This window comes from Physeter macrocephalus, chromosome 18 (genome assembly GCF_002837175.3).
Source record: "Physeter macrocephalus isolate SW-GA chromosome 18, ASM283717v5, whole genome shotgun sequence".
Classification (NCBI taxonomy): domain Eukaryota; kingdom Metazoa; phylum Chordata; class Mammalia; order Artiodactyla; family Physeteridae; genus Physeter; species Physeter macrocephalus.
Window position 1 is genome coordinate 7796730 of NC_041231.1, and position 12988 is coordinate 7809717.

The window sequence follows — 12988 nt, forward strand, 5'->3', positions numbered from 1 at the left end:
GGCCTGCTCAGCCCACCCCTGTGGCCCCGGGCACTGACTGCTGCATGGGTCCCCAGGCCCTGCCCTGTCTGTCTCTGTCATGTGGCCCCTCACTTCCCTGTTTGCCTTCACCTACTTCCCTAATTTGTCAGCAGAGCCCAGTAGCTTGACGCTGGCATAAAGGCGCCAGACCTGATTTCACTTTGTGACATATCTAGAGCAAGTGATCCAAAACAGCCGAGCGGTTGAGAACGTGGACTTGAGAGGCCAAAATAGACCTGGGAGCCATTCGAAGCTTCAGCGGCCTTTTGCTGGCTGTGTGACCCTGGGCAAGTAACTTCACCTCGCTGAGCCTTGTCAGCAAAAGGCAGATGGTAATGGCCACCCATGGACAGGGTTAATTCAGAAAATGCTTGCAAAGCGCTGAGCACAGTGCTAAGTAAGTGTGCGTGCAGCCAGTGCCCAATAAATGCAGCTTGCTCTCTTTTTCTTTTTTTTAAACACTCAGGATACCATGCCTGCCACATAACGTAGTAAAATCCCAATGTGATCAGATGTGTTCTTCAATAATAGCTAATATTTATTAATCACTTGTATGTACCGGGCACTGTGCCCAATATTTTACAGGCATCATCCTATTGGATCTCTGTAAGGCGAGTTTTATTTTTACCCCCATTTTTTTAACCAGTGAGGAAACTGAGGCACAGAGAGGGTTGTCACTTGGACCAGGTCACTCAGCTTAGTTGCGGCCTCTGTGAGCCCAGAACACTGGCTCTGGAGTGGAGACGGGGGACAAGGAAAGGAGAGAGGAGGAGGGACCCCTGCTCTGGAAAGGGCAGACAAGGGGTCCAGCCGCTCGCTTGTTTCCATAGCAGGCCCAGCGGGCTGGGGGCCGTCCAGGCTGCAGGCTCCCTACCTGTGAAATGAATGGATCTGTCGTCCAGGTGTCCTCCTGCCCCAGTTCGGGGATTCTGGGAGTCGCCTGCCAAACCTCAGAGGTCAGGCCCAGAGATTGATCGTATAGCCCAGCTGTGGGCTACGCCCTTTTGGGGTGGGGAACGTATTCCATCCAAAAAGGAAACAGAAGAAGTACCTGCCCTCTTATTTAAAAACCCTGTAGGGACTCCTGAGTGACAACAGGGGACTTGAGTCATCGTTCTCGACAGGAGAGAGCCACATGGGAAGCCGTTTACTTGAGAAAGTTCAAGTTCTGCAGGGGAGGGCAAGGCAGAGAGCCCCCCCAGCTTCTGGGCTTGGTTCCCCCAAAGCCTTGGGCTGAGGTGGCAGGTGTGGGGGAGGAGCCTCAGTAACATCTCAATTTCAAGACCCAGAAGGCTGGTGCGTGGGCACCTGGGGTTGCCAGCCCTGCCCTGCTGCTGGCTCTGTACCTCTGCAGGTCTTTCCCTCTGGCCTCAGTGTCCCCACCTGCAAACCCTGCAGAGGCTGCTCTCTAACCTTCGCTCCAGTGCTTTCAGCGTTGGGCAGACCAGCCGGGGGTTCTGCCTCTGGTCTCCTTCCCACCCGGGTATCCTCAGCCAGGCCGCTCTCTTCCCTGCTTGAGCCTCAGCTCCCCGCATCCGTAAAACGGCCCTAAAGATCCCTTCTGCAGTGTTGAGGGTGTTTGAAGAGTGCATAGAAAACTGTGTATAGACAGCTCAGCACAGAATTAAAGTACTCAAAAATTTGGTAGTTTTACGTTGGCAGGAAGCAAAGGGACATCTTGTCAACCCACGGCGTCGCTGGCACTAGGCGGACTGTCTCAGTACGTGTCACACGGCGACCACATGATCTGCACGTTGGTCTTTGGGCCCCAGAGCCAGGCCCTGGCTGCGACTTCCACCCCAGGAGCAGAGTAGGAGTTTCAGCTGGGCAAGAAGGGAGCCTTCGTCGTGGGACCTCTGTTTTGGAGCCGATTCCAATCACTTGTAGCTGTAATAAGCACATAGGAAGCTCTTAAAACGGGGAATAATGTATCACGGTAGCTACAAAATAGCCCTGGGCCTGGCGCCAAGGAAAACAGCGCTCGGTGGCGGCCTGCAAGGCAGCGGGCGTCTGGGACACCTCGGAGGGGGCTCGTCCCCAAGTGCTGGCTGCACCGGGGGCGCCATGTTGGTGTGTGACGGGCGAGAGAGAGTAAGTGAGTCTCTTGGGGGTCTGCAGACTTGGACGGGCTGGACTGGCCAAGGGACAGGGAGGCGGAGCTGGGGCTTCCAGAACATCATGGTCGCTGTCACTCCCAGCTTCGTGACCTCAGGAGTGTCACTTGGCCTCTCTGGGTCTTGCTGATCTCACCCTGAGTAGGACTAAGGCCCTCCATACCGCATGGTCAGCGTGGACCCCATAGTAGTTAGAGCAATAACAGCAGAGTAGTGCTGGCAGATACTAGTTCAGGAGCACTTGCCACGGGCACCCCCTCGTTCAGCCCTCGTTACATTCCTATGAGGTGGCCACGGTTATTCCTCTTTACACATGAGAACACTGAGGGCCAGAGGGTGGACTAACCTGCCTGAGGTCACTCAGCCAGGAAGTGGCTCTCAGCTTCTAGGCTGGCGCTCACCCTTTGATTCCTGCAGGGGCCAGGCGGCCACCAGGGGGCCTGGAGCAGCCATGCAGGAAGCCCGAGCCTGAGGGCTGGGCTGAACTAAAGCGGTTATGTGGGACCAGTGTCCCAAGGAAAAGGGGCCTGTGCTGAGCCCCAGTAGCTGTGGTGAGGAGCATGTGTTTTCTTCCGGGAGTGACGGAGGGTTGCGGTGGGAGGGCGTTATGATCTGAGTCTGCTCTGTGAGTTGTCTTCAGCTGCTGTTTTGAGAACAGATGGTAGGGGTGGGGTGGGCAGAGTAGCATCAGGGAGACCCAGGAGGAGGCTGCAGGGGATGCCCAGGGAGGGCTGTCGAGCCTGGAGCCAGGCAGTTGCCATGGCGATGGAGAAGTGGGTGGATGCCAGGAATGTACAGGAGGCAGAATCCGCGGATCTTGCTGCTGGGGCTTCCTCGGACACCCCAGAGGAGCTTGGAAGGAGTCCCCCTGAGACGGAGTTGGGGTGTCAGCACCTGGGTCAGACCACATCCAGGTGTGAGTCTCGAGCGAGGCCACGGACGTCCCTGGGCTATGTGTTCTCAATGGCCAGGTGAGCCTGGGATGGCAGCAGCCACAGGTGGGACAGGTGTCAGTGATGCAGGAACACGTCTCCAGGTACACCTGGGCAATGAGGAGCGAGGAGACCACCAGAACACCGGGACATGACAGGCCTCGCCCCCGATCCTGGTTCAGGTACAGGCGTCGGGAAGATGGGGTCCTGAGTGCGGAAAAGGGGGCTGGAGGTCTCATCTTATATGGAACCAGAGCCTGGAATCAAGGGTCTCAGGGAGCTCGTTGCTGCTCCCTGCCTCGTGTTTCTAGAGGGTTCTCTGAGGGCCAGAGTGGCGAGTGGGCCTGGGGCCCAGAGGGCAGAGCCAGGACTCAGGGTAGCTTTCGCCAGTGCCCCCAGCCTATGTGAGCAGCAGCCGGCCACCTCCCCCTCCGTCTGGCTGACCTGGTGAAGTGCCTTCCGGCCCCGAGATCCAAGGAGGGCCCGAAAGGGCGGCACCGGCCCTTCTTGGAGGAGGCTCAGGGGTCATTCCCTGGAAAACATCCCCACTAGGAGGGAGTGGAGTCCCACATCCTCCAATTATGCTCCCGTCCAGCCGGCCCACAATGGGCTGCTCAGATAACCATCGGGGGCTGCGCGGATCAGCGCTGGAACAATGCTGGCCGCCCGGGCTATTTTTACAGCAGCCGTGCGCTCGGCAGAACCCCGCGTCGCCCCGAGGGAGCGGGCAAAGAAAGGCCTGCGGATGCCGTCGCCGGGAGACAGAGGAAGGCCCCGTGAGCCGCCCGGCGGCTCCAGGAAGCCTTTTCTTGGTCTGCTCACCGCCAGATAGCGAAACAATCGGGGTCCCCCACCCCCAGCCAGGAGAGGAAGGAGGTGTGGGGGAACGGGGGTTCTGTTGTGCTGCGTGCCTCTTCTCCTCAGAGCACGGCCCTGGAGGGCCCACTGCTGGGGCCAGGCCTTGCCCTGCCCCGATGCCTCTGGGCCACGCGCCGAGGACCTGCCAGTGTCACGGGGTGGGGAAGCGGCAGAGCTGGGGTTGGTACTTGGCCCCAGCTGCTTGCAGACACACTCTGGGGACCGTCTACCCAGCAGTCCTCGCCTGACGACCTACTGTGCGCCAGCTCGGGGCACCCAGCAGTGGACAAGGCAGGTCCCGGTGCCACGGAGCCTCTGTTCTAGTTGTGGAGGAGACCATTCACAAGGAAGCAAGGAAGGCATTTTCAGCTAGTGCCGCTGTGACAGGCGGACTCAGTCGCCCCTGGACAGGTCCAGTGAGCCGGGGTGATGGCCGCCTCTGGTCCAGCTGATGCTCACTGTAGGGGAGCGTGAAGCCCACGTGGCCCACCTTCCGCTTTTGTAAGAAAACCTGGAAATCTCGACTTTTCTCTGGAATCTGATATTTCAGCGTCGGCCACCGACCTGGATCACGAAAACAAGCAGCGTGTGTTCAGAGCTGCTTGGCTATGAGTCGGTCGCCTCTGCCATCATCCTTTTCATTCCGCAGGTGGAGAAACTAAGGCTCATCTGTCTTCATGGTCCTCTGCCACGTGGGGGTAGAAGGCACCCTCTCGCACTGCGCTGGGACTTGGGATGCTCTTGTCCTCAAGGTCGAGCTGCCAGGGCCAGCGAGGACTCGGGGACCTGAGGAAGCACAGAGAGCAGGGGTGCTGCGCCGGCCGGTGGCCGACTGCCTCTAAAATGGGGTCCCAGCAGGGGTGGGCTGAGGGTGACTGTGAACGGCTCCTGGGGGCTTAGAGATCTGATGTCCCCTGGGGCCTCCCCTTGCGAGACCCACAGGGTAGCCAGAGGGCCAGGGCCCTGGATGATACAGGGGTCAGAGCAGGCCAGAGCATGGAGAGAGAGGGCTGGACATGTGGGGATTCTCCGGCATTCTTCCATAATCCTGACCCGTGCGAATCCCTGATTTCTTACGCCGCAGAGATTGACTGGTTAATAAGTGGCAAATATATTTTATAAGCATCCATTTTCTGTATGTGATGGAAACCCTGTTTTCAAATATCTTTTCCGTTCCAGCCTGAAACCCCATTCCCCACTTGTTGGTGTTTATCCATTCCTTAAACAGTGAGAGACGAGCACCTCCTGTGGGCCAGGCTCTGTGCTGAGGTGTGAGTGAAACGGGAGGCATCGCCCTCTGTGCACATCTGAAACTTGGAGATCATTTCTAGAAAATGCAGGCAGGCTGTTGTTGGGAAGCTGCCCTAGACCTGCCTGGAGGGTGCTGTATTCTGCAGAGATGCTGCCAGGGCTGGGTGGCTTCATGCTTATCTCCAGGCAGGTGGAGGGTGCGGTGTGACTTCGGGGACGCCGGGCATGGGCCCCGCTGCTTCTGTCGGGAATGGCACCTGTCAGTCCCTGGAACACTAGGTCCCCCGATCACCTAGGGGGTCAGAGGAGTGGACAGACGAGGCGGCGGCAGCCCAGAGCCGGCCAGCCGGGTTGTGTCAAGACACACAGGGTGTCCCTTACTGACGCACGTTGCGCTCTGTTCTGTCCCCCACAGAAAGGGAGGAGGACATGGCCACCAAGGAGAAGCTGCAGTGTCTCAAAGACTTCCACAAGGATATCCTGAAGCCATCCCCAGGGAAGAGCCCAGGCACACGGCCTGAGGATGAGGCTGAGGGGAAGCCCCCGCAGAGGGAGAAGTGGGCCAGCAAGATTGACTTTGTGCTCTCCGTGGCTGGCGGCTTCGTCGGCTTGGGCAACGTCTGGCGGTTCCCGTACCTCTGCTACAAAAATGGTGGAGGTGAGCCTGGGCTGGGCAGAGAGTGGCATTGGAGGAGAAGGGTCGGGCCAGAGCGTGGGTGGCCTCCCCATGCCTGGCTTTCCGGGCTCCCACCTTCACCTCCCCCGGGTCAGCCTGCTGAGCCCCCAGCCCACTCCTCAGAAGCAGAGGATGGGCATGACTGGGAATCAGGTGGTGTTCTGTCAGGGTCTTACTGTGTTACCTTGAGCGGATCCCTTACCCTCTCTGATCCTCCAGCTTACCGTCTCTGAAGAGTGCCATGAGGCCAGGCCGGAGTCTCCCAAGCCTCAGATATTCACACGCCCCCTTTGTAAATCCCTCACAGCTCTGCACCTCCCCACTCTTCCTTACTTTATAACTTTTTTAACCTTTGCTTTTCTTACTTAAACCAAATGTAGTTCAAAAGCAAGCTTGGTTTCCCACCTTAAACGTACAAAGCCAGTATCATTTGCCATAATGGACAGGTGGTATCCAGGAAAAATAAAAATACAGTGAAGATGTTTTAAATTTTAAATTTTTACTTTTTTCCAGTTTTATTGAGATAGAATTGACATGAAACCCTGTTTTAATTTAAGGGATACAATACGATTTATGTCTATATTGAGAAATGATCACCACAGTAAGTCTAGTTAACATCCATCACCTCACATAGTTACAGATTTTTTTTTTTCTTGTGATGAGAACTGTTAAGATTTTGCTCTCTTCTCAGCTTCCATTTTTTTTTTTTTTGTTTGTTTGTTTTCTGGCTGCGCCGTGCGGCATGCGGGATCTTAGTTCCCTGACCAGGGATCGAACCCGTGCCCCCTGCGTTGGGAGTACGGAGTCTCAGCCGCTGGACCGCCAGGGAAGTCCCTTAGCAACTTTCAAATACTGGCGTCACGATGCTATGCGTGACGCGCCCAGGACCAATTTATCTTATAACCGGAAGTTTGTCCCTTTAGACCCCTTCCCTTAGGTGAAGGTGTTTTTTAAGTGTACATTCTCTGTGTGGTCAGCTGGTTAGCTGGTTGGTGTGAGTTTTTTGGGTTTTGTTGTTTTACCTGTTGAAGGCTCTGAGCGAGAATCCTCTCCTGTTGGAGAAGCTCAAGTTGGTCAGACACGATGGAGACTTTCTTGCTGACGCAGTAAGAGCTGGTGGTGAGAACTCACTCCCAGCTCCTCGTGGCGGCCCGTGACCGCCAGGAGAACCACCTTTCGGGAAATTCCGCCTTCGAGCCTGGTTTCTTAACCTTCTGTAGGTCTCAGGCGCCTCTGGGGCTCTGATGAGTACCCTAGACGCTCCCCAGAACAAAGTACATACACATAGACCCAAGTTGCCCACAGTTTCAAAGGGTTTATGGACCCGCTGAAGCCATTAGCGGACACCGGGTAGGAACCCTTGCCCGATCCTTTGCCCCTCTCTCGTCCCCTGGCTCCCACCCCCGGCTGGAGAGGCCCACCTCTCGCTTCCCATCACCCTTCCTAACTAGTTCTTCTCAGCTTCCTGCCCTGGGCGGGCCAGGGAAGGCTAGCTGAAGGCTTCAACGAGGAGGCCCATTTGAGACGGGTGTTAAGAGCTGAGCATTCCTTCTTCGGGTGGACGTGGGGAAGGCAGGCAGGTGGGCAGGCACGCAGCTTAAACAAAGGCTCAGGGACCTCAAGCGCCTGGTAGATTGGCAGAAGGCAAGAGGGCACCCGGGAAGGGTGATGCCGGCTGGACAGGTGGGCAGGGCCTGGAGAAGTTTCAGCCGGGTCCAGGAGTTTGGCCTTTAACCTCATGTCCCTCACCCGCGCCCGCTGATTCCATTGGCTGGGAGGGCTTGGGAAGGAGACCTACAGCCTCGGCCCCGTGGCAGCCGCCGCCTGAGCCTCACCCTGCTCTTCTCTCTCTGCAGGTGCATTTCTCATACCGTATTTCATTTTCCTGTTTGGGGGCGGCCTGCCTGTGTTTTTCCTGGAGGTAATCATAGGCCAGTACACCTCTGAAGGGGGCATCACCTGCTGGGAAAAGATCTGCCCCTTGTTTGCCGGTGAGTGTGGGACAAAGGTCACCTGGGGCCTGGTGTTCATCGGTTCGGCACATTTTTATTGAGCACCTACTGTTTGCCAGGTACACTGGAGCCTCACGCAGGCCGCTTGGCCCCGTGCCTGACCCAGGTCCCAGGCAGCACGTTGTACACGGATGCTGCCTACACATTCCACGTGGCTGTTCCCGCCGCTCTGGGTCGTTAAAGGGTGAGGCAGCCAGTAGCTTCTAAGCAGTAGAGTGCACAAGAGAAGCCTTTCAGGAACCGTTCTGTCTGCCTTCAAGTCCCAATTCCTCGTTTTGCTAATTCTTGTGACTTTGAGAAAGGCACTTAATCTCTTTGTGCCTCAGTTTCCACATCTGTAACGTGGCAATAATATGCTTACTTCAAGGATGGCTATGAAGGCAAAACGCCATGGCCGTGTAAAAGTGCTTTGTACACATAGTAAGCGCCAAACCAGCGGTAGCTTTATTATTATTATAGCATTTAGTCCTGTGCCTAGTTCCTAGTGTGCCCTCATAAGATAATACTGTCGTGATTATAATTGGCAGTGGGAGAGTGGGAGATTGGGGTGGGAGAGTGTGTGAGTCTCTTCACTCAGTCATCCGTGTAAATCTAGCCATCCGTCTATCCATTAAACCTTTCTTTCATTAAACTAGTCAATAGTTAGGCAATCCATCTACCCAGCCACTCGTCCATCCGTCCGTTCATCTACCTAATGTTCCCTTCAACCACCGTCCATACATCCATCCAACAAAGTGAATATCCATCATTCCACCATCCATCCATTCATCTATGAGTCCGTCCATCCATCCATCCATCAATCTATCCCTCTTTCATACATCCTTCGACTCATCCAGCTACCTGATTTACCTCAGCACCCGTTCCTTCACCTGTCCATCCATCCAGTCAGCCGTTCATCCTCCAGATATCTGCTGGTCGCTGTAGAAGGGCCCCTTCTGGCCCCAGGCCTGCAGATTCCCGGGCTTTCTGGTTGAGGCTGTGGCCGTGGGGGGTCTGGCCTCCCTCTGACGCTCGTCTCGCTTACCCACACTTGCAGGTATCGGCTATGCCTCCATTGTGATCGTGTCCCTCCTGAACGTATACTACATCATCATCCTGGCCTGGGCCACGTACTACCTGTTCCAGTCCTTCCAGTCGGAGCTCCCCTGGGCAAACTGCAACCACAGCTGGAACACGCCCCAGTGCTTGGAAGACACCTCGCGCAGGAACAAGAGCCTGTGGATCTCCCTCAGCACCGCCAACTTCACCTCCCCCGTCACCGAGTTCTGGGAGTAAGGCTGGCCTCGCGGAGGACGGAGGGGGCAGGGGAGGAGGCAGTGGACAGCCCGCTCCCTCGTCCTCTCCCCAGGGATATGGGAGCCACTCTCTCGGGGTGGGGTGGGTGGAAGGAGGGGTACAGATCTGGAGATAAATCCATGCCTTTGGTCTCAGACAGGCCTGGAATCGAACCTCAGTTCTGCCATTTTACTGGCTGTCTGACCTCCAGCAAGCCACTGCCCCTTTCTGAGCCTCAGTTTCTTTAACTGTCAAATGAGGGGAATGAATTGTTCCTACACCCATGGGATCTCTGTGAGGATTGTTTCCCAAAGGCAGGTATATGTTCTTATGTTGTCTGAAAATGATATAGTTTTCCTAAGGTGTTTTAGAAAAAATATAGTTAGCACATCAAACCTGTTATTGCACAGAGAAAAATGCATGTATGAAGCTGAAGTAGTTACTCAAGTCAAGAGGTGAGTAGCTAGAGTGAAAAATATGTATCAGTTAGCATTTGATGGGTAACACCCATCCTCAAATTCAAACAGCCATTTATTTTATTTGGCTCATGGTTCGGCTCTTTGGCAGTTTGGGCTGAGCTTGGCTGGGCAGTTCTTCTGGTCTTTGCTGAGCTCCCTCACTAGTAGGTCAGCTGTAGGGCAGCAGGGTAGCTCTTTTGGAAATTGGCTGGCTATTGGCTGGGGTGCCACAGGCACCCTGTGGTCTCATTACCCTGCAGGCTAGCCTGGGCTTGTTGCTAGGTAGCTCAGCGTTCCAAAAACAACAGATGGGGAAGCCCCAGTGCAGGAGCGCTTTTCAAGCCTCTTGACTGCACCATTTTTGTTAATGTCCCATTGGCCGAAAAGAACCACAAGACTAACTCGGACTCAAGAGGTGGGGAGATAGGCTCTGTCTCTTTATGAGAGGAATGGAGAATTATGGGCATTTTTGCAGTTTTCCACAATATAGTCAATAACTGCAGAAGTATACACATAGGCCAAACGTCAGAAAGGCAGAACATGGAGGCCTGAAGCTTGGGTAGCTCTCAGCTGACATATCGGCAAGTCCTTCTAACACGGTGCTTGGAGATGAATCAAAAATGTTTTAGTGCATTGCTTTTCCTGCTCTCCATGAGCCATTAAATTGGGCGCTCAGTAATCCCTTCGATCCTGGAAATAACGGATGAGGCCTTGCATGGGGTTAAGAGCCAGGGGCAGGGGACGGTGTTAAGGGAGGGGGTGGCCCCTCAAGATCACAAGATGAGACTCCCTCTCTTTTGTGTGTGGATTTGCTGCTTCAAGGTGTCTCTCCCCCTCTTAGAACATGGCCCAGGAGCAGGCCCACAGAAGAGGGAGTTAACTGCTGCCTGGTCCCAGCCAAGCGTTAGGACCAGGGCTGGGGGATCTTAGGCCAGAAAGGGTCAGTCGGCCTCACCCAGGTGGTCCACGTCCGTCTCCTGACACGCGGGCCTTCAGTGTGTGCTCACGAGTACTCGGGCTCCTGGAACCGGGGCTCTTTTCCATGGACATATTTCCCACTTGCAGACAAAAACCATTACAGACACATTCAGCCCCCACCCTTGCTCCCCAGCCTCTGGACAGCTGAGTTTACAGACAAAGAAATGCAGGCACTTGATTCTTCTCGCCTGAATGGGGCCCGAGACCACAGCCCTGTCCGTTCTCTGCAGTGCTTGGCACAGCCTGACCAGCCAGGGCCCTGGCACTCACCCAGCTACTCAGGTGCCTGCGGGGCCTCGTTGCCTCAGGCATGGCTTGGCCACCTGGGTTGAAACCCTTGTTCTGCCACTTCTAACTCAGGCAGGTGCCTTTTCCTCTCTGGGCCTCAGGGTCCTCAGCTGTACTTGGGGAGATCATCACCCTGCCCTCCTAGGGTTGTAGGGCCGCCCTAATGGAACAAGATCGTGTATGGCCAGCCCGGAGAGCCTGCTTGATAAATGTGGGCCATTACTATTAATTTAGTGTCCTCATTGTGGATAAAACTGCCCCCTGGGGACATCTGAAACTCAACTTCCGAGGGACTGAGAATGGCCCATTCTCAGGTGCCCGTATGGTCCCGCTATCACAAAGGGGCTGTGCCCTCTGTCTCAGGCCCGAGGGCTCTTGGGAAGCTCACGTGAGCCGTGAGGTCCTTACCCGTGGCTCCTCTCCTGCCTGTCCCCCAGCCTGGGCCCTCCTGGGGGGTTCTAGGCCTCCTGCCTTCCAGAACCCCCATTCTGAGTGCCCGAGCTCCCTTTCCTGGGCCAGAAGACATCGATAGGATTTATCTTCGGAAACATCCTGGTCCTGTAGGCACCTTCCCAATCCTCGCATGGTCCACATAGACTTGCTCGGTCCAGAGAATGTCGGCCGCCCGCCAGGCCTCCCCTCCCGCTCTAGCCTTCACACCCTCCCCTGGGCCCCGGCAGGGCTCTGTGAGCCCACCTGAACATTCACGCATAACCTTCCCTCTTTTTAGAACCCTAGGGAGGACTGGGGTCCACAGAGGAGAGGAGAGGACCTGCCTGCCACCTGTGAGAGAGGAGAGGCTGAGGCCACCTGCCTTCAAGGGCCTTCCCTTCTCTTGGGCATGAAAGAGGGGGAAGGAAAGAGAACTAGTGTGGGATAACTGACTCCCGTGAGCGTCGTCCCGGGGACTTGCCCCTGTCATTTCGTCCCGTCTTTGCAGAGGCCCTTTAAGTAGGGAACATATCTAAGAATCATCCCAAACTCCTTTCTGCCTCAAACCCCACATCCAATTTGCCAGTCCCCTTGGCTCTCCATTTAAAGTATATCCAGAGCCTGGCCACCCTCCCCACTTGCACTGCCGCCCTTCCCCCACAGGACTCCCTCATCCCTCTCCCGGACCCAGCATGGCCCCTTATTGCTCTCTCCAGCTTACCTTTGCATCTCTGCAGTCAGCTGTGAATCCAAACACGTCATTTCTCAGCTTAGAACCCTCTCATGGCTTTTTCCATGATCATAATCTTGCCCAGCCAGGGAGGATTAAGTGAGAGTGTTTCAACACTGAGTAAGTGCTCACTGAGTGCTGATTCTTATTCATTCCATGTTTGCATCCACCTGGCTGTGTAGCTTGGAGCAACAAGTCACTACCCCTCTGGCCTCATTTCCCCGTCTGCAAATGGAGGGGCCATGTGAGCTGGGCTTTGGGGGATGAGTAGGAGTTCACTAGGCTGGAAAAGAGAGAGGAAAAGACATCCTGGACAGAAGGAACAGCCATGCTGAGGCTCAGCGATCGTAAAGCACATGAGTAGCAATGAGTCATTGGTTTGGCCGGAGGGTAGGACACATGGGGCCAGGGAGAAGGATGGAGACCTTGGATGTCAGGCAGATAAATTTGGGCTTTGTTCTCTAAGAGGGGGAGCCACAGAAGCTAAGGAGAAGGGAAAGGGAGTCATGTGATTGAATGTGTGTTTTCTAGACTTACTCAAGGAACATACTGGTGAGACAGAGGCTGGCACATATATTAAGTGCCTACTGTATACAGGGCCTCAAGAGGGCTCAGTCATCAGTATGTGGGTTCCCTTTAAGGTGAAACTTAGCTTATATGATTTCCCCTGAAAATAGCCACCAGCCCGGCAGTGACCAACTCTGGGATTTCCAATGAGAGAGAATCGCTGGGAAGTGACTGAGGTGTCGCTGGCTGGTACCCCCTGGGCTGCCGCGCAGTAAGCATCCTCTCAAGGCTGGTCTCCGGGCCCCTGGAGCCAAAGCCCAGCCCCGGCCGTCACTTCCTTCACCTCTCTCATCTGCACCAGACACGTGGGCCCCTGAGCTGGCCCTTCTTTCTGCAAAAGAGGCCTGACCGTGCTCAGAAGCCACCTGCGGTTTCAGATAACAAGACACCACGGAG

General features: G+C 55.4%; 1 protein-coding gene across 3 annotated transcripts in view; it reads left to right on the plus strand.

Annotated features, from left to right (window-relative positions):
- The window catches only part of SLC6A6 (solute carrier family 6 member 6), a 94212-nt gene that overhangs the window by 49857 nt on the left and 31367 nt on the right, over nucleotides 1–12988 (plus strand). For all 3 annotated transcript variants that reach the window (XM_028479803.2, XM_007115625.4, XM_007115626.4), the window contains exons 3-5: nucleotides 5592–5834; nucleotides 7709–7843; nucleotides 8901–9135. In XM_028479803.2, the coding sequence (XP_028335604.1) occupies nucleotides 5592–5834; nucleotides 7709–7843; nucleotides 8901–9135 (613 nt within the window). The remainder of the gene's footprint in view (nucleotides 1–5591; nucleotides 5835–7708; nucleotides 7844–8900; nucleotides 9136–12988) is intronic.